The 21,022-nt window shown below is 60.5% G+C and overlaps 1 protein-coding gene across 7 annotated transcripts in view; it reads left to right on the top strand.

Annotated features, from left to right (window-relative positions):
• The window catches only part of WSCD1 (WSC domain containing 1), a 33,008-nt gene extending 22,275 nt beyond the window's left edge, over positions 1–10,733 (top strand). For 4 of the 7 annotated variants that reach the window (XM_032431774.1, XM_032431773.1, XM_032431775.1 and 1 more), the window contains exons 6-10: positions 1,863–2,022; positions 2,428–2,592; positions 3,820–4,020; positions 5,028–5,364; positions 8,865–10,733. In XM_032431774.1, coding sequence (XP_032287665.1) covers positions 1,863–2,022; positions 2,428–2,592; positions 3,820–4,020; positions 5,028–5,364; positions 8,865–9,048 — 1,047 coding nt within the window. In that variant the 3' untranslated portion in view covers positions 9,049–10,733. The other 3 variants (XR_004302644.1, XR_004302643.1, XM_032431777.1) reach the window with 3 other exon arrangements.
• The last annotated feature ends 10,289 nt before the right edge of the window (positions 10,734–21,022 follow it).

Genomic DNA, 21,022 nt, shown 5'->3' with positions numbered 1-21,022 from the left:
GGTGCTGTCCTGCACCCCGATGCGGGCCCCGTTGTGGTGCGGAGTGTGCAGGGGTGAGGGCTGGGACCGCTGTGGCCAATGGTGGGTCTCACAGGTGCAATGGGGGTGGGACTTCCGACCTCCGTCCCGCGTGTAGGGGCCTTGGAGGGGAGCCCACGGACAGCGTCAAACCCTCAGGTCCCCGCGCGTGGGGGGGCAGCAGAAGTCCCGAGAGATGACAGGGGGGTCACCGAGGACGTGCACCAGGGTGGGGGGTCCTGCCCCCAGCTCACAGATAGGAAAACCAAGGCTAGGAGGGGGCAGGCTGTTGAGCTGTGGGGTTGGTGTTGGGGTCTGACGGGTTACACACCTGCTGCTTCCTCCCTGATCCCTGCTCAGGGGAAGCCCACAGACACCCCGAGCCACTGCCTCCCCTGTCCTTCATCCTCCCAAAATCCATGTCTCCAGAGCCTCCTCCAGCAAAGGCATGGGGACCGGGTGCTCTGGTCCCAGGGGAGGGGGCGAGCCGGTGAGGAGGCTGGAGGGAAGCGAGGTCCTTCCCCTCTTCCAGGCCAGGAGCCACAGGACTTGCCTGTTTCCTAGAGACTAGGGTTCCAGATGGGCCCCACGGGCTGTCTCAGGGCTTTCCGTGTGTAGGGGGGCTCGGTGCTGTAGCAGCGATGCGCATGCATGATGGGGGTGAGCGGGGGTGCGTGGTGGGGGGGCGCTGGTGTGCGTGGTGGGTGCGCAGCGTCGGAACAGCTGGGGTCTCAGCTTCTGTCTCCACGCAGCAGCTCAGCTCTCAGAGGGACGAGGTCGGGAACCTGGGAGCTCCTGGCAGGGGCGCAGCTGCTGCAGGTGTCCGGGAGGAGGAGGGAGGCGGGGAGAGGCTCTGGTAGGGGCTGCAGGGCAGTGGCGGGGGGACACATGCCCCAGCACAGGAGTCCCCTCCCCCCACCGGGGCTCTGCATCGCCCTCCCATGGCTGGGACTCGCCCGGTGACTTTTCTGAGCCCGGGGATCCTCGCTTTGCCGAGCCACACTCAGAAAACGCTATTGATTTTCTTTTTCTTATTTATGAGATTCTTGCTGTAGGCAAAAAATAAAAAGGTCTGTGCGGTGTTGCCTGGGCTGTGAGAGGCTTTCTCGGCCTCCCGCCTCCCTCCCTGCCCACTCGTCCCTGCGTTCCCGTTTGCACAAGGCAGGGGCAGGCAGGGGCGAGTGGGGCTGGGTGTCCTTCCCCCTGGGAGCGCCCGCACGCACCGCGCCCGGTGCTGGGCCGTCCTCATAAGGAACGTGCAAGGTGGATCTGATTTCTCTTGTTCAGTGGTGAGGTTCAGAGAGGCTCGGCACCTTGCCCGAGGTCGCCCAGTGCCCAGCGGTCTCCTCCGTGGGGGCAGAGGGAGCAGGGCCAAGCACAGGGGAGGGGGCTGCCCCTGATCCTGGTGGAGCCCGCAGGGACTGGGGGAGTCTGTCCCGGCCTGCACCCCCCTGCCCCCCGCAGCAGGGTTGGGCTGACCTCCCCAGGGAGCCTCAACCAGAAGGCCAGAGGTCTCCTTGGGGCTTGCGGTCTGTGGGCCCCGCACTGCGCTGTGTGGGCTTACGGGCCCCATTCTGACCGGGCACACATGGGCTCCTGTGGACGCCCCCACCCCGTGTGCCCGGTCCTTCCACACTCCTGCTGGCCCCCCAGAGTTAGTCCCGGGTCTGCTCGTGCTGTGACTGTTGACCATCCCCGGCCCGCTGTGAGCTGTCACGTCCGTGCGCCGTGCTCCACCCCCCCCCCAGGCTTGAGCTGGAAGGATGGACGTCCATCCCGACGTGAGCTGGGAGGCCCGGCCCGGCGCGCACCCCACATGCTTCTGTCCCCCTCGCTCCTGGCAGGAGTTCCCACTGGCCATCCTGCGGGGCTGGGAGTGCTACTGCGCTTACCCCACGCCTCAGTTCAGCCTTCGGGACACCGTGGACAGCTCGCTGTGTGGCCAGGAGCCTGAGGCACAGAGGCTAGCCCAGTACTGCGAGGTCTACCAGACACCCGTGCAGGGTGAGTTCGGCGCCTGGGGGACGAGCGGGGTCCTGTGTTCTGGGGGTTTGGAGAGGCCAGCGTGGCCGCGTGTGGTCCTGGGGCGGGGGCGGCCTCCACTGTCCCTGGAGGCTGGACACGGGACGCTCCTGGCCTTGACCCGAGTCTGGGGATGGAGGTAGTTTGAGGAAGAGCAGGAGAGCGGCGAGGCGGGGCCAGCGACCCCCCTGCAGAATCCAGAGTGTTCCGTGCTGTGCGGGGAGCCAGGGCCCGCTGCCCGGGGCATGGGAGGCCTCTCTGGCCACATGCCTGTGCAGCCAAGCCCTTCCCTCCCCGGGCCTGCCTCAGTTTCCCCGTCAGTGTAGTGGGATCCTCGGGGCAGCGGGTCCTGGTGGGGCGGTCGGTGGTCAACCTCTGGACTTTCAGACACTCGCTGCACGGATAGGCGGTTCCTGCCCACCAAGTCCAAGGTGTTTGTGGCTCTGTCGAGCTTCCCGGGAGCCGGGAACACGTGGGCGCGGCACCTCATCGAACACGCCACCGGCTTCTACACGGGGAGCTACTACTTTGATGGGACCCTGTACAACAAGGGTGAGTGAGGGCCAGGGCAGGGGTCCCCGGCTGCGGGGCAGGACCTGTCCGCACAGCGGTCTAGGTCTGCAGGGGGCCAGGGGACCCAGGGGCTGGACCGGCCGCGTGGGGTGGCCTGCGAGGTTCCCCCCTGAGGCTTCCGGGACTGGCTCAGGGTGGCCACCGGCCTCTGCACCGACCCACCAGTGACATGCACAGGTGCCCGGCCAGTTCTGGGCGAATGTGGCCCGTGTGACGGGCGAGAGTGGTGCTGTGGGGACAGCCTGCCACGCACAGAAGGTGACGCGGGTGTCAGGGTGTCAGGGACCAGATCCCGTGTTTACAGCCTGTGGTCTGGCTCCTCCTTCCCCTGGAGCGTCCCAGCATTTGACAGAAGGAGCCCCAGCGAAGGCTGACAGGGTTTGGCGTGCTGAGTTCCAGTGGGCGAACCCCGATGCAGAGGAGCCTGGTTTCCTGCCATCAAAGAACCCGTCCCTGCTCGCTGCACGCTCATGTGTCCCCAGCTGCTCACGAAGCGGGTGGAGCTGGGGCTCATCGGCGTCCCCAAGAGCCCAGGAGAAGTGCGTGCTCATTTACGGAGCATGGGTCCCAGGCTCGCGGACCCCGGATCTGTCGGAGTCTGACGTGGCTGGAGTCTAGGTTCAGAGACACCTGTCCAGGGGTCCTTCCGTGACATCGCGCTGCACCCCCTGACCGGTCCCCTACTCCTAGTTCCTGTGAGCCCCTGTGCTCGGCAGGATCACACGCGGAGCCCTTCCATCCTCAGCGTAAAGCCCACCGCGGAACGAGCACACAAGCGTCCTGTTGACTCGTGTGACTCTGCTACGGTGGGGAGGGCTGGGGTCCCACTGCAGGACCACAGCATAAGGTCTGACAGGCCTCGCGCCTGGTGACGGGGATCCCGCCCCCACTGCCAGGAGGGGGTGGAAGCCAGGCCTCCCAGGGACACACGCGGCATGTGCCCAGAGCCCTGCGCTGCTGTGTGACCTCGGGCAAGTCTCGTACCCACTCTGAGCCACGCCTGCAGCCGCCACTAACTCGTGGGTTGTTTGTGGTGCTTGGGGGACATCTCCGTGCAAACGCCCACACGCACCCACCTCCAGGGTCCAGAGGGGTGTCAGGCCCCTGCCCCCGGACTTCTGGGGTCTCCCGGAGGCGTGTTCAGCTCTGCCTGCTGCCTTGGCGGGGGCCCGACGCGGTCCTCAGGGGCCTCCGCTCTCCCCGCAGGGTTCAAGGGCGAGAAGGACCACTGGCGCAGCCGGCGCACCATCTGCGTGAAGACCCACGAGAGCGGCCGGAGGGAAATCGAGATGTTCGACTCGGCCATCCTGCTGATCCGGAACCCATACAGGTCCCTGGTGGCCGAGTTCAACCGCAAGTGTGCTGGGCACCTGGGCTACGCGGCCGACCGAAACTGGAAGAGCAAAGGTAGGCAAAGGGGGTGGGCAGCCTGTGGCAGGGCGGGGGGAGGGAGGGCGACCCGCCCCACAGTGTGGCCGAGACGCGGGTCCGGGGGACGAGTGTTAAGGCACGGAGCGGTCAGAGGGAAGCTGCGTCCAGCAGGTGCAAGGCCATGGGGCAGGCAGGCCCGTCCCTGCAGCCTCGGCCCCTGCTGACGCCTCCCATGGCCTCCAGCCGACCCTGCCCCTTGCTGAACCCCCGGATGCAGGAGGCTGAGCTCTGGTCCCTCCTTGGCTCTCGTGAGCCTCAGTTTACTCATCTGAGACACCAGGGTGGTCCCTATCTCAGAGTCATCATGAAGACCAGGGAGAGCGAAGGCTCTTGGCGGCATCTGAGGTGTGCGGGCAGGATAGTTACACCAGCGATGTTTGTTGACATTTGTACCTTTCCCCACCAAAACAAAAAGCCCGCCAGCTTTCTAATTTGCTAGGATAGAAATCTCACGGAGTAGACTATTGGCAAAAGTTGGCGGCTGCCCGGCAGCGTCACGGGGCAGACTGGCCACCCCCCCAACGAGACAGGTCAGCATCAGGCAGGGACCAGGTTCACTTAGCCTCACAGGAGGCCCCGGGGCAGGTGATCGGGCCTGCGTGCGTCCTTGCCGAACCCCTGCTCATCCCGGTCACCCGGGACAGGTGAAGGTGGATGAAGGTCATCCCATTTCCCACCTGTCATTAACACTGCTGTGCCACGTGGGCCCCGTGGCTCTCCCTGCCCCAGCGTGGGCCCAGCGGTCACGGCACTCACCATCCACGAGAGAGGGAACCGGTTCTTGGCGCACACGGTCCACATCCGTCCTCACGTGGTGCTGCCACAGCCACGGATGCAGCCACGGCCACGTGACCTGGGCTGGCCTGGGGGTGCTGCTCTTAACTGCCCGCGGGTCGTCAGGAGGGCCTCATCCATGGGGCCCTCACCTCCCCGCCCTGAGCGCCCAGGAGGCGGGCCTGACGGGCGCCTTCTCTCCCGCGCAGAGTGGCCGGACTTCGTGCGCAGCTACGCAGCATGGTGGTCCTCGCACGTGCTGGACTGGCTGCGGTACGGCAAGCGGCTGCTGGTGGTCCACTACGAGGAGCTGCGCCGCAGCCTGCTGCCCACGCTGCGGGAGATGGTGGCCTTCCTCAACGTGTCCGTGAGCGAGGAGCGGCTGCTGTGCGTGGAGAACAACAAGGAGGGCAGCTTCCGGCGCCGTGGCCGGCGCCCCCACGACCCCGAGCCCTTCACGCCCGAGATGAGGGCGCTGATCGACGGCTACATCCGGACGGTGGACAAGGCGCTGCGCGACCACGGCGGGGCCGGGCTGCCGGGCGAGTACGTGCCCAGATGACGGCCCGGACGCTGCCCCGCGGCCTCGCTGGGGCCCGGCTGCCGGAGCCGCCGCAGGCCCCCCTGCGCTCACAGACACGGCTTGCGGGGCCACGCAGGCTGGGCCGGGCCCTTCGGACCCGCAGACGCTGGCCCGCCCGTGCGCACTGGGCTCCCAGTCCGGCTTCCTGTTTCGCGCTGCAGACTCGCCGGCCAGGGTCCTCGCCCCCGGACGCGGGGCTGGGCGGGCGTCGGCGCCGTGGGCAGCGAGCACCCCGGCGTGGGCATGAGCTCACGGATGCTGCTGGACCCCGCGATCTTGACGGCGCATCAGACGCCCCATGAACACGTGTAGCATGGCCACCAGGCACCCCGGTGTGCAGCCCTACGTCTTCCTTCTCTGCAGACGGGCTGGCAGTGCTGGACAGAGTAGGACCCCCCCCCCACTGCACACCGACCTCAGGACCTGCCACAGCTCTGTGCACCCCCCACCACCCCGTCCAACGTCAGCACTCCTTGGAGGGGCCCCCTTGCCCCGCTTTTCCCTCCCGTGTCCCAGAAGCGGGTGTGAGGGCGAGGGGGCATGGGGCAAGAGGGGCTGGCCTCCAGGGGAGCCCCAGACCCGAGGGGCACACAGGCCTGCAGGGGGGCTTGGGGTGCACATGGGGAGACCCAGGAGGGACGGGTCTTGGGGATCACTTGGCCCCACCCATCTTGGCCATGTCCCCATCCACACAACCCTCGAGGGAGGGGCCATGGCCAAACCTTCTGTGTTCACCCCCCGCCCGGTCCCTGGGGCTCGTTACCACGCCCTCTGTCTCTGCGTGAGGTTGCCATCTTTCTCACTCACCCCGGAGGAAGGGTGCTCACGGACGCCGTGGCCTGCTGTGTGCTAGCCCGGCGGGGTGTGTGGGGGGAGGGTAGGAAAGCCCCCCGCCCCAGCTCACAGCCTTGGGGGGCAGGGGAGGCTGGTCACAAACAGGAGTTAACCCAGTAGCAGAGGAGTGTGCGTGTGCTCAGGGTCTCCATGCTGCTGGTCCGGAGGAATCTGTAGGGATTTCCCCAGCAGAGCAGAGGGAAGGGCATTGAGGCAGAGAGAACAGCGTATGCAAAGGTTCAGAGGCTTGGAGAACAGGAGTGTGGGGCATGTGTCTGAGTCTGTGCAGCCGGGGACAGAGTGATGGGTGAGGACAGAGGTGGGGACACAGAGGGACTGTTCTTACAGCGGCCTGGTGCTCAGCCTGGAGGAACAGAGCGCCCTTCAGAGGCCGACTCTCGGGTTCAGAATGAGGCCGTGCAGACCAGGGCTCCGGTGTGGGGGTGGGGGTGGACCCCTGCGAGGTGGGTGGTGGTGGGCGGGCCCCTCGGCAGCTTCTCCAGGCTTGGGGTGACTGCGGCTGGGCCCCTTGGTCTGACCTCCCGCGGCCTGAGCCAAGCTGCACCAGGGGAAGAAAATGGGGAGAGGCTTGGGGAAACCGGCATTGGAACGTCCTGACCCTGCGCTCCCCGCCAGCTGCCGGAAGCCGAGAGCCACCACAGTGAGGGCAGGTGGGTGGGGGGCCCGGCGGGCTGCCCCTCTTCGGAGGGAGGCCTCCACAGCCGTCCCCGGCTCCGCCAAACCCACACTGGTGCCGAGCCCGGCCCGGCCCTCCCACAGCTGCGCTCGGCTGGACACTGGAAGCACCAGGTCTTGCTAAGCGTTTATTGGCACGGCTCTGCTTCCGCCATCCAGTCTGGGTCGGCCCCTGATAGAGCGGTGTCTCCAGTGTCACAGGAAGAGGGGAGACCTGCCGCGAGGCCCCACCTGCTGTGGAAGGCGGCCCGAGGGACACCTGCGCCCCCCAAGCAACCCTAGAGTCTCGAGGGGATGGAGGGCCGGGTGCTGGCTGCCTCCTGAGATTGGCTCCCAGGTCTGGCCCTCACTCTTTCCGGCCGCCCGGGAGACTTCAGGGACAAGACCCGGACGCCGGGGAGGCTGGGAAGGGCAGAGGTGCGGCTGGAGGGCCAACCCACGCTGGCCCTCGGGCCTCCCACCCTCCTGCCCACCCTGGAGTCAGGACAGCAACAGCCCGCCCCTCACCCCGGTAGATGGTTCGTTTCCTGCTGCCAGGTGCCCAGAGACCTCCCTTCCTTCCCGGGGGAGAGCTCAGATGGCCTGGCAGCTTCCAGGGCACCTCAGCCAGACCTGCAGAAGAGTAGAACGACGGGGTCAGCCTGCACTGGCTCACACTGAGTCCGTGCACAGTCGGGCGCCCGACACGGAGATGGTGCTCCTGGGTGTCCGATGAGCAAGGACGTGCAAAGGCCCTGCTGCTGATTCTCCGTGGCTGTCACCACAGCCTGCCCCTGGGGGAGAGCCCGGAGGCACGGGAAGGGGCTCTGGGTGTCCGTTTGTCTCTGCAAGTGAGGCGTCCTCAAGCTCTCAGCTTCTCCATCAAGCCTCTGCTGCCCCAAGCAGCCAGGGAGCAAAAGCCAGTGTGAATTTGGTGGAGAATTGTGGTAAAACCCTACTTCCTGCAGATTCCACCTTTAATGGCGATGCCGTGAAATCACGTAAACCTGTGTTAAGACGTGTAATCTCCATGGTTTTCATCTCCCGTTGTGGATCAATTTGGAAACACCAAAATATATAATTTAAAAAAACTAAAACACATTTCTGATAATCCCAGCGATGTGTAAATGAGACAGAAGAATAGACAGGCTTCCAGACCCTGGGAAGAAAGCTGCTTAATTATGTGAGCATCTTGTAATGAAGCCTCTTGCAGCTAAAATTAGATCCTGAGTGCATGAATATGTGATAATGTTTGCACACCAGAATGCATTTTCCCCTTAAAACGTGGCAGGAGCTCCTTGGTTCTTGGGGGGGCCCCTAGGGGTGGGGAGATAGGAGTGCTTGGGGGGATCCTCACGGCTGCAGGGATGCTTGGGGCAGAGGTGTGTTTTTCTGCGGCTGGAAAATCCCCGGGGGTCTAGCAGGAAACTGATGGGTCTGGGGCCACACTGCTCACCGCTCCCAACAGGACCAGTTGGCCTGGACGAGGTGGAAATGGAATGGAAGGCAGACTGCGAGCCGGGCAGGGCCGTGCCCCTCTGTTCCCGCCCCTGTTTCCTTCCCCAGCAGCCCCGGTCTCCGGGGGACGGGGGGATTCATGTTCATCACCATCTCTGGGGTTGGGCCCCCAGCTTGACAAAGCCAACGGCTCTTTCCGTCTCTCTGGCGATGGGTGGGCTCAGGGATGGTCCTGTGAGCTACAGGGGTGCGGCCGGGGGGCATCTCAGGACGTAGGGAGCGTGCACTGCTGGTGGGAGGGGAGGTCGGCGGCCCTGGGTCTGCAGAGGGGCCCACCCTCCAATGACGCTGGTTCTGCCGCGGGGATGGTCGGGGGCACAAGCAGCCAGGAACTTGGTGGCATCGTTAAGAACGCTCAAGCTTTGCCTGCGACCAGCCCTCCCTCTGGATGGTTTTTTTACATGAGCCAATAAATCCCCTTTCTTGTTCACCTCAGGTTGTCGGGCTTCTGTTCCTTATGGTCTGCGGGCTTGGCGCCGGGTTCTTTCCGTCTGCGGCTGATGGAGATGGAGGCCGAGCCTCGGCCAAGTTCAAGCTGGGGGTCCGGGGATGGTGCCTTTTCCTGGAGCAGAGACCTCGTCCCGCGTGCGCCTTGGTGGGGGGAGAGATCTGGCTTCTGAGCTGAGCTGCCCCAAGTGCAAGCCCTCTGCTTCACAGACGAGGGACCTGGGACTCCCACGAGGTCGCACTGGAAGGACGAGCGCGCAGAGTGAGGGCGGGAGCGCGGGCTCCTTCCACGAAACCACCTGACCGCCCTTCTGCTGCATCCCTATAACTCTTGGAGGCGTCGCCACAGACAGGGCAAGTGTGCAGAGCCAGCTCATTTGGAAGCGACCCCATAAATCTCACTGCTGGTTCTTCGCCAGAATACACTTTGGTGGGTGCCCGAGGTCAGTGCCGAGGGCCATTTTATCAGAGCGTAGCCAGGACTTGAAGACCTGCCCAGACGGAGCAGGGAGAGGGACTGTGCCCGGGTGTTCATCCTCCGTCCCGGGCATCCCAGACACAGAAGGGTGTTGCTCCCTCGGGGGGTTCACCCGCAGGACAGGCAGGTGCCCCCTCGCATCGTGGGCCAGCCCTCCTGACCAGCAGACAGGCACCCGGTCACCCGGACTTTGGCATCAGGTTACTCAGTGATCTGGTCCCCACAGCCTGAGCCCCGCACCCAGCTGACGCGGTGCGATTGGCCAGAGGATGAGATCACACCCCACCAGCATCAGCTGGGCCGCTTCTCCTCTGCCACGTGACAAATTACCACGAACCCAGCAGCTCGAGCCCACCCGCAGGCACCCTCCCCCGGCTCCCGTGGGTCAGGCATCCGGGTGGACCTCCGTCGGCCACCCGCCATCAAGGTGGTCTTCCCACGGGAGGCTTGACTGGGGATGTGTCTGTGCCCAGGCTCACCCACATTTTTGGCAGAATTGAGTTTCTGTGGTGGTAGGACTGAGGCCCTCGGTCCCTCCGGCCCATGCATGGTCCTGACATGATGCGGACCCCTCGTAGGAAGATCACAATGTGGCTGCCAGCAGGAGGGTGACCCAGGGTCCCACATCTACTACACAATCCCAGGAAGGCCGTCCCATCCTTAGCCGCATCCACCAGACAGAGCACGTCACAGCCCTACCCCCACTCGGGGCGGGGGTCCCACGAAAGCATGAACCCCAGGAGGTGGGGATCCCTGGTGACCAACTCGGGGTCTGTCCACCACAACACCCGTGTGGGAAAAGTCCAGAAATCCGTACTTTCTGCTCCGCACTGGGCTGCACTGAGTGTGGTGTGTGTTTGGGGGCATCATCTGGGGGGTGTCAGGTTTCACCCGCGTCACCACGAGTCAGGGCCGTGTCCCCAGTCCACAGTGGCCACTCTGTACTCCTTTCCAATTCATCCTGCACAGCGCACAGTGGGTCTTCCGCAATCTGGACTTCTTTAATTTTAGGACATCATTAACTATTTTTGAGTTGAATGTTGCCCCTCCCCCCAGCGTCCCTCTCGAATTCCTCACTCCCTGGCGTCAGGACTCCAGAGCCCAGCTGCATCCGTCAGCACGCGGCGGGCCGTTTCCCACACTTGCTGTCTCGATCCCACCATGCGGGTCCTGCACTTTGATCCTCAAAAATTATCATTTGCTCTTCACTGCATACAGCTCCCATTAACCTACCTGTCAATTTCCATAATTATGTGGTTTTTTTTTTAATTCCTAGAACTTCTAATTGATTTTTATCCCAATCTGCACTGGCTTTGTGGATGATGCCCCTTCACGTCTACTCACAGACATTAAATACACTCAGTGCTCTGTTAACTCTATTTCCTTGGGTGTGAGTTTCTCTCTTTGTCGACTTTGTGGTCTCTTTCGTGGTTCTGGTCCTCATCGGAGTTTTGGCGGCTCTGCGTTCATTACAGAAGAGGAGGATGGTGCAGGGTCGACCTTCCTGGCGGCCCCAAGTTTGGGACCTCAGCCAGCGACCCTGTGAATCACCCCGAGTCCACCTCCTGCTCCCCAATTCCACAGACTGCTGGTGAGACACACCCACCTTTCTGAGGCACAAGTCCGGCCCCGTGCTGGGCGCTCACCACCTCTGATCTTCCCGTCTGTTTGCCGCCTCTCGGGGTTTGTCCCATTGCTGTCCACGCCTCACCCTCCCGGGCATGTCATCTTTTGGGCTTAATTCAGGGAAGGAAAAGCTGAGCAAGTGCTTTCTTAACCAGCCACTGTGAAAACCGGATCCCTGACCACGAAAATCAGATCAGATGACCACGAGCATCGCCAGCAGATGGGCACGTGTCTTCTCCTCTCTGAATCTCAAGTTCTTCGTTAAAAAAAAAAAAAAGAACCTGAGAAATTTGAAAGAAGAACTCTCTGAGACCTCACCCGGCTTGGATGTTCGACAGTTCTCCTGATGCCATCCACATCTTCTGGGGAAAAAGCCCCACGTCTGCACCTGCTTGGGACACTGGGCCACCAGCAACATCCCAACAGCCAGATCTTCACTTGAGAGCGCAGTCTCTGTCAGGTCTTCCCAGAAATGGACAGTGCCATGGAAAAACATCAAATACTCTTAAAATAACTTTTGTATATTCCTTCCATTCGTCATGTTTTAAGTTTGGTAAATAATCACCATTTTCAATTCATGCAAAAAGCCCCATTTACACATTTATTTCACTGGATTTTTTAAGCCAGTGGGGACAGGGACAGTGCTGTATTTTGTATGGACCTTTCTAGCCTCAGCTCCTGGCATAGGACTCACACGTGGGAGGCACGGCAAATATCAGGGGAAGGAAGTAGGGATGCATGAAAATCCTGAACCATCTGGCTTTTCAAGTTTTCCAGGAAAACAACCACTGTTTGTGAGTTGGGGGGACGTGGCTGAAGACACCTGCTGACCACCCCCCGCCTGCTGAGAAGGTGGGCGACGGAGGTGAGCTGTAGGATCCCACGGCAGCAGAATGAGGGGGACAAATGGCAGTGCCCCAGCTCTCTGGAGAGTTGAACTGAAGACACACGTTCTTGGTCGACCACCTGTTCCCGTTTGCAGAACAGGAGACAAGGAGCAGGGTTTTTGTCCAAACCCTGTTGGGGGATGTTCGGGAAGATGGTCTAACAGCATCACCCCACCTTTGCCCCTGGTTCTGCCGCTTGGTACCTGACGCTGAGCCCCAAACCTACGGCAATGCTTTTTCTTCTAAACGGAAACCTCCTTTCGATCACAGGCCCCGAGGTGTAAACGGAGACGCCCCCCTTTCTCCTAAGGGCAGCAGGAGGGCGAGTGTGTTTGGATACGTAACGAGGAGAGGGAAGGATGCGGTGCAGCCCCCAGACCACGCACACATGCTCGCCCGGGGGACCACCGGGCTTCTCCCCCAGCCCCACCACCCAGACGAGGGGGCCAGGGTGGGAAATGCAGGGTGTCTGCCTCCCACCCCAGCAGTAAACGTCACCGTTAGTGATCCACTGATCACCGTGCAGTAAGTCGCCCCCAAACAGCCGTAACTTACAGCCACGGACTCAGAGTTCGTGTGGGTTGGGAATCAGGCACGGCTTAGGTGGGTCCTGTGGCCCACAGACCCTCTCGAGGCTGCGACGGGGAGGTGGCCGGGCTGCACGCTCCTCTGGGGGCTCCACGGCGAGAGGGCTCACCGCCAAGCCTCTCACCCCCCCGTGGGCAGGACTCCTCGCAGGAGGATGACCTCCCCGTTAGGCCCTCACCCGCAGCTCGCCCCATCAGAGTGAGGAGGGGAGGGGGGTACAGGGTGTGAGTCTTCGTGACGAGCCCCGTGAGTCCCACCTCTGTTGCGTTTGGGCGTTACGTTGGCTAGAAGGACGTCACCAGGTCTAGCCCGCGCCCAGAGGAGGGGTCACGCAGGGGCACGGGTGCCAGAAGGCGGCCCCTTTGGGAACCCTGGTCCTGCACTGGGGTCCCCACACATCCACCCGCGGCTGCTCCCCGCCCCCACCCCTCCCCGCACACGGCGGCCTTCAGCATCCTGCTGCACCACTTGGGGCTGGGGGCTGGGGGCTCCCTTCCTGCGGGCTCGCCCTCCAGCCATGTATCCATGCAAACGCGGACAACTGTCCGCTCCCCACACTCAGCCTGGGAGGGGCCCCAAGGCCGGGAAAGTCTGGTCAGACATGGGGGGCTCTCCACGGGCTCACCCGCAGAAACAGCTCTCCGCACAGCCCCCGGGCTCCCCTCTCCGCGGCCACGTCAACCTCCGTCAGATAATGAAGGGCTTGGCTCTCTGTGGGAGACCTTCACGGTCACCTTTCCGCCAGCCAGTCACCTCTGATGGACACAGAGTCTAACGAGATGTTCAGAGAAAGCCACAGGCTCCTTGCTTTTGCCACGACATCACACCGGGTGCGGGCCCGACCACTCTCTGCCTCACGCACCATCCCCACGGGACCCAGGGCGCGGAGTGTGATCTTTAGGGAAACTATCTGTGTCCTCTCCCTCATCTTATTAGCATGTAATTCCAAGACAGAGTTCCAGATGTATGGAAAGGTGACAGGATTGGAATTCAATTTACCCCTCAAATGGCACAGAAGCCAAGGGCCGTGGGACCGTCCCTGACGCCACTGAGTCCAGTGGAGGATGCGTCTGGGTGGGGCTGGGTCTCCCCCGCCCAGGGCACTGACTAGGGCTCATCCCGGACCTCGTCCCTGTCACCGGCGGGCGCCTTTTCTCACGCTGGTGTCCTCCCCGTGTGAACAATGCACGGGGGTTTACTTTCCTTCCTACTTGGCATTATATCCCGAATATTTTCTCGGTTTTAGTATCTTTTTGATATCTCATTTTCCTGCTCCCTGTCCAGCCCCCGCCGTGGCTGCAGGGGTGACGGCTGAGACCCGCGCACCCACACTGCGCTGTGCCCGTGTGCGAATACACCAAGGTGCGTGCGAGCATCCGAATGTGCATGTCCGTAGCCATAAAGCTGTATCCACCGTCTACAGACCGATACATGAGAACCTTGAAGGCCATCGTGTGTTTTTGCAACAACGGGATCCTACGATGCACGGACTTTTCTGTCTCTCGTCTCCACTCGATGGTGCGCCGTGGGAACGTGGTGTAACATTCTCCAGCAAGGATCTCCCACGCAGGGCACATATGCTCTGCTGGCACGAGGAAAAAGTACTCAATGTTTTATCTCATCTGTCTAAATTTTCTAGGTTCCGTTTGCTTATCCTACGCTTATAATATTCATGCACGCACATAAAAATCCATACTTTGGAGGTGCAGGTTAGCACCAAGTGAGCAGTCAGCAGTCCTCAGAGGCCACTGGTCCACGTAAGCAGGAGGCTTTTGTTCACAATTCCCCGCTGGATGGAGACGCGTGCTGTTTCTAGCTGGGGCCGCTGCCGGCCGGCTGCAACAAGGATTGCTCTGCGTGAACACTGGTAGACGAGCGCCTTGAGGTCTGCAGGACAGGCCCCCAAAGGTAAATCCCGGCTCAGGGGCTGGGTGGCGTTCTAATCGTGATGGGTATCGGTGGCCTCATCTCCAAAAACCCCGTAGCAATCCGTATCTCCATCAGAACGTATGAAATGCCTGTTTCCCTGCATCTTCCTGGACCTCGCGGCTTCTTGATCCTCTCAAGTTTTACCGATCCAGTGGGCGGGGTTGGGAAGTGGCCCCCATCTGAAGGGCACCTTCGTGGGTAAGTCAGGGCGTCGGACAAGATGACCCCCTGTGTCCCTGATTCTCCAGGTGTCTGTCCTCAGAGCTAACCTGTTACAGGTGCGTCTTTAGCCCCATCCCCCACTGGCCACTCGTGAACCAAGACCCACCGAGCAGCTGCAGAAACCCACGCATCGGGGGCCGGGAGGAAAGCAAGCCAAACGCCGCCCAGAAGTCAACTCGCCAACACTGCTCAGCTTGTAAAACCATGTGGGCCAAATCCCTGCAATTCCATCCAGGACAAGTAATAAGAAGCAGTGTGTAATATTTCCAAGATAACCATATTTGTAGTAAATATTTTAAGACCAACGGCTGCACAAAATGCATTTCCTGGGAGTTTCACTAAAATGGATTTGTATTAAAAGTGCCACTTCAATAAATATTCATGGGGAAATTCATCGATCTGTTTTTACCACTTGCAGCGAAAATCTCAAAGGTCCTGGAAGAAGAAAGGTCGTAGGATGCGTGTGTTGCCCGCTGGGGAGGGGGTGGTGAAAACTGCGTGAAGCCCTCCTGGGCAGGAGCCGCGCGTCCCACGCCCCATCCAGAAGGGCTGCAGGAGCAGGGGCGGTGGGAGGGGGCCGCAGGTGTGCTGAGCCTCTTCGAGCTCCGAAGCCCCCAGCTGCCATGGATGAGCACTTGCTGCGTGCCCCACGTGCACCCCAGACATTCACACTGTCCCCGAGTCCTCACGGCCACAGCGCTCTCACACGGACGGGGACACCGTGTCTCGGGAAAGTTAAGTGATTTGTCCACTGTCACAGAGCAAGTTCGCGTGGCCCCGTTGCTCCCTCCTTGTCGCTGGTTCCCGCCCGTGGTTCGTCCCAGCCTCCAGCAGCCACTGAGGCACTGAGGACGGGAGGAAGCCCGGCACGGGGCCACCTGTGTCACCTCCCCTGCCTCGCGGTCCTTGGAAAGCCCAAGCTGGCTGCCTGCTCTGGACATGAGGCCCCCTGAGCTCCCGTGACATCACCCTTCCTGGCCCCTTTCCTGAGGCAGGAAGCAAACGCACACAGGCAGAGCACTGAAAATCTGGCCGCGTATTCCTGCCAACTTCCTCAGTCTCGGGTAAACGTATTTATTTTTATAATGGCAACTTGTACCCTTGGCACTGATGAGATCCCACTGCTCCCTTGTTTAAGACGCTGGAATCCCTCCCCACAGCCAACAGACTACAACCCAGATGCCCACTTGGCTTGGCATTCGAGGCTCTCTAAGGCTCTCTGTAATCTGGCCAGACAACCTTCCTCTTCACGGCTGCCATCCTCAATCCACTCGGCGCTCTAGACGGTTGGCCGTTCATGCTCCTCCATCTTCCTGGATGCCCTCCCCCGCTCCGTTGACTATTAGCGTTTTCACTATCCTTCAAGGCCCAGCTTGGAAGGACCTGCCTCCTCCCTCCGCCTCCCCTGCTCCCCCCGGGGCAGAGCTGACCATGGGCGCCCCTCCTACCTTTGCTGGACTGTGAGCCTCCGGGTTTAACCGCGAGGACACCCATGCCAGCAACAGTGAAGAGCTACGGGGGCTTGAACATGGGATTGTACCGGGTTCCTCAGATCAGCCTCAGGAGCCCCACTGAGCAGATAAGGAAACGGGCTTCTGAGAGATCGGGTGGGGTGGTGGGGCTGGGGTTTGAACCTGGCTCCTGCATGAACGGCTCGGACCCATCGGCCTCACTAGGTGCTCGTTAAATGTTTGTTGAATGAATATTCAAGCACACTAATTTGCAAATGCGTAATGAGAGGGAAAAATCACACAAATAGAGAATAATTATCTGCGCACTGACTAATGCACTGGGATCCACACAGTGAGACTCAGCATTTCCTCCCACTCGGGAAAATCCCGCTCATGATGAAAGCCAAACCAGCGTGCATCGCCGCACACACACTCCCAGGGAGACGACCAGGACGTCCTATCCCTCAGGGTCCAGAACGCCGATGGTCCCGGGGGGGCACAAACCTGGAGGAGGACCCAGGCCCGCGGGGTGGGGGCTCTGGCGTGTTCACGGCCCCGCACGGAAGCCTCCAGGAGAAGCAGGTTCAAACACGGCTGCACAGTGTCAGACGGAGTGCAGGCAGGAAACGTGTGCAGAGCCAAAGAGAGCCAAGCGGGACGCAGGGAATGAGAGAAAGGGCAGATGGAGAGCCGCCACGGCCGAGCGGACGTCAGGCCACAGCTGCGACTTCGCTTGTGGGGAGCCCCAGGCGCTGGAAGAGCTGCGGCCACGGCGGGAACGTGGGAGGAAGCGCTGTGTCTCAGGCCCAGAGAAGCCCCGGGCGCTGGCGGGCACGTGGCAGCCACGCTCAGCTCAGGGAGAGGCCACGTTCACGTGGGGTGCAGCCAGGTGCAAACACAGACCGTGGCTGGCCCACCTGCTTGCTGGCCGCCAGCCAGCCTCGCCAATGCTCACGGAGCCAGCGGGCCCTGGAGCGCGTCCGACCGCCCGCCCCCACTCACTCCGCACAGGGCACTTCTGGAAACACGGGAACACACACCCAGTCACATGTGCTCCCACGCACACACATACACACACATACACACATACACACATGCTCACAGGCACACATGCTCACACAAGCACACACATGCTCACATGTGTGTACACACATGTTCACGCATGCACACACGCTCACACACTATCACACGCACTCACACAGAGACGCATATACAGATGTGTATACACATGTTCACATGCACACATGCTCCCGTGCAGACACATGCTCAACTCACATGCACACACATTCACATGCACACACACGATCGCATGCAGACACATACATGATCACCCACGTGTACACACATGACCACATGCACAAAATGCTCACACAATCACGTACATACACATGCACTCACTCACATGGAGACATACACATGTACGTACATGTTCCCATGCACTCACATGCACACGTGCACACGATCACACACGTGTTTACACGCACTCACAGACACATGATCACATGCACACACATGATCGCATTCATGCACACACACACACTCAGAGGTTTGTCCGGCTCACAGCACAGACAGAAGGGCGGGTCTTGTCTCTGGAGAGAAGCCCGTCCTGAAGCTGCTGCGTGGGCCCCTCCCTCCAGAGCCCAGTCTTTGTTCCCATCTGTGCTGGTTTCTGGCCTTGCACGCAAGAGGAGGGTGGACCTTGGTGCCAGAGGTCAGAGAGAGGCCAGAGAACAGGGTCAAAAAGGAGCAAGAAGAAAAGGAAAACACATTTCACATGGAGGATTTAATTTCCACATGGGAAGACCGAAATACTTTCCTCAGGCGGTTTTGGAAACACCTGAAGGTGTTTTCCTTCCTGAACTGGGAGGGTCTGGAGGCTGTAGCCACCTTCCCGGCAGCCCCCTGTCTCCCTGTCTGGGAGCTGGGACCCTTGGCTGCGGGAGGCTCGGTCTCAGTGGGATGCGGGACGTCCCACCCAGTTCACCTGAGCTCGTCCATCCATCCGGCCCTCAGCCCGCCCACCTGCCGGGGCCATTCACTCGCGCACACTTCCCATTTATTACCACTTGTGTCTACCTTCGGCCTCACCCTGGGGTCCAGTCCCCCCCACCCCCCGGGACAACCTCAAGCCTCCTCCTGATTATCTACAAAAAGGACAGGATACCTGTAGAAAGGCTCATTCTGTTTTAATTCAAATGCAAAACAGGATAAATTCTCTCTAGTTTAAAACCCCTTGGCTGGAGGACAGCGCAATGGTCAGTGTTCAGTCTCATGCTGAGTTCTGTCCCCGGGTGACCCGTAAGCCGGGGTCAATGCCCTCCATGAACCCCACACCTGCCGCCTTTGGAAGCCTTTCATTTGGGCTTCGTGATGGGAGGAAGCTGAACAATTATGTAAGACTGTTTTTTTGCGACAAGTTTATGGATGTATTTTGAAGGAGGCAAGCATGTGCCTATTAAGCATGGTGGCAATTATCAGTGAATGTTTTAAAATGACCAATAAAAATGAAATTATCATTGCTCATTGTTTTTTATGGATCATAATGTGCTTTTTTTTTTTTTTTTTCTGATGGAAATATCCAACAAACTCCCCTCCCAGACACTGGCCACTAATTACATAGTTAGCACACGGTAATCCATGCACGCGGGTGCTCGCCTGTCATAATTCATCTTCATAAATGTAATTGGCCCAATGAAAGAGACCACAAAATAACTCTGCAAAGAGCAGACAGATTCAATAAAAACTGATTTCACTCTCTTCCCTTCCGAAGCCACAAGCTCGGGATGGGAGCTCTTAAGAACATATCCGATTTCTTTTCAGATTGCCACTCCCAACCCAATTTGATGATTTCTCGCCTATTTATTGAGGACTTACTCCACTGGAATCATTAGCTAAGTACCAGGGGAAAAGCAAAGCTTGGAGCAAATTCTCCACAGCAAGGAACCAGCAGTCAGGTGGGGAAGTAGATAAGATGCACAATAATAAACGCTCCAGAAGAGAGGCTCCTGCTTCCTGCTGGAGAATCAGGGAGGGCTTCACGGAGGAAGTGGCATTTGAGCTGAACTGTGCATGATGAAGGGGCAGAGAGAGGGTGGGCAGGAGCTCGGACACCAGGCAGGCTCGCTTAGACTAGCATGAGGGCAGTTTTAGCAGAGTGCAGGGGGGAGGGGGAGGGAGCGGAAAGGCAGGTTGAAGGTCACTGGAGTGGGAGCAGCAGGTGTTGAAATTTGTAGTGAAGGCTGTGCCCCTTTCCCTCTGCGCTGTGGTCAGGAGAGAAACCACCACCTGCCAGGCCCTGAGCTGGGCTCCGCGGGAGGCCCAGGTGCCTCAACGGCAAGCCTGCCCCCAGGAGCCCAGAAGGGCCGTGGAAAGGATGCTGGCAATGCAGTTTACGACGGGAGGAGGGGCGAGTCACTGCTCACACGCGGGCAGCAGGTCCCCCAGCTCTCCCACGAGCTCGCCATCCACCCAACCCCACGTCACAGCAGAAGCGGTTAGTAGGAAGCAGAAGATCTTGGACCATTTACTGCCAAGCGCTTCTCTCCATCTCTGCCGCCAACATTTTCCTCCTTGAGCGCTCGAATGCGCCAGGAAAAGACACTGAGATGAAATGTTGGGGGGGGGGGGTACGGGAGGGAAACGCAAATGAGAGCCGCAAGGCAGAATCCCGGGACGGGAAGTCTCCGGAAGGAGTGGCTGCTAACAGGGAAGTCTGGCGAGCGCCCGCTGGGTTTGCACGAGGGAGTCATTGGTGACCCGGCAGAGACTTGTCGGAAAAGTGGGGCCCCGCAGCGGGGCCCAGGTGGCCGCAGGGGGGCGTGGGAAGGAGACGTGGGACTGGCAGGTGTCCGCTCGCCCGCCTGCCATCCGGACCTCCACTCTGCTGCGGGGTCTCTGCTCATCAACAGACCTACTAGCTGCGGGTGACTAGCGATCCTGGCTTTTCTACAGAGGAAGGCACGCGCGGCTGTGATCTCTGCACCCCGTCTTCGCCGTGTGTGGGCTGCGTCCCTCAGGAGTGCCCCGCGTTTACCGGTGGTTCTCACCTTTCGGGGGGCTGAAACCCCGACTCAGCGACCTGGGCGTATCACAGATTCGCCTCCTTCCCTCTCCAGGCACATTCCACCTGCTCCCAAGCTCGGTTCCCTCCCTCTGCTTCTCCTGCGCTCCTCTGCTCCCCCGTCCCCACCCCAGGCTTCCACTGAGACAGACTGAATCTCTGGTTCCCAGGCTTCACTGCTTTGTAATAGATCTTACTTCTCAGCCCCTCCCCCAACACCACCCCCCCGCCCCCCCCCCCCGCCCCACCCCCCCCCCCCCCCCCCACAGCCCCGCCCCACGGCCCTCCCTGCTCCCTGCCCTTCGGGTGGACCATGTGACTCGCTTGGGCCAATGACAGGCTAGTAGATATGACGCAGCCAGAGGCTCCCCATGTCCTGTGCAATAGCGTTTGCAGTTTCTGTAGTCCTGGGATCCCCCGAGAAGACTATGCACCAGGTCGAGGCGCCGCTTCAGACGCAGCCCCAGGAGAAACCAGAGGAAGAGACCCAAGTCTACCCCGAAGCCTGAAGGCGTGCCCGGCTGACCTGGAGCCTGAGACGGGTTAGCCCAGATCAGCCATACCGTCCTCAACTGCAGATCCATGGTTATGAGAAGAAACAGTTTTTGTTTCGAGACACTGAGTTGGGGGATGTTTTGTTACACGGCACGGCTGCAGGCTTAGCTGGCTGATACAAGCGGGGTCATCCAAGTTCTCCGCTCTTACTCCCTAAGCCCGACTGTCACAGAGACGGTCGCTGTGAACAAGAAAGGCTTCCCCATCAGGGATATTCTGTCTTTCTTCCAGAAGGTTTATTCCTTACTTCATGCGCGAAACACACGGAGGCTCCTGCTCAGCCTTAGCAGGGGCGATGGGTCCAACAAGAGCGGGGTGACTATACATTAGAATGAGACACGTGCCATTTCT

The sequence above is a fragment of the Phoca vitulina genome, unplaced genomic scaffold, assembly GCF_004348235.1.
Source record: "Phoca vitulina isolate PV1807 unplaced genomic scaffold, GSC_HSeal_1.0 scaffold47, whole genome shotgun sequence".
Taxonomy (NCBI): domain Eukaryota; kingdom Metazoa; phylum Chordata; class Mammalia; order Carnivora; family Phocidae; genus Phoca; species Phoca vitulina.
Note: the sequence above shows the minus strand (reverse complement) of the source record. Positions and strands in the feature narration are given on the sequence as shown.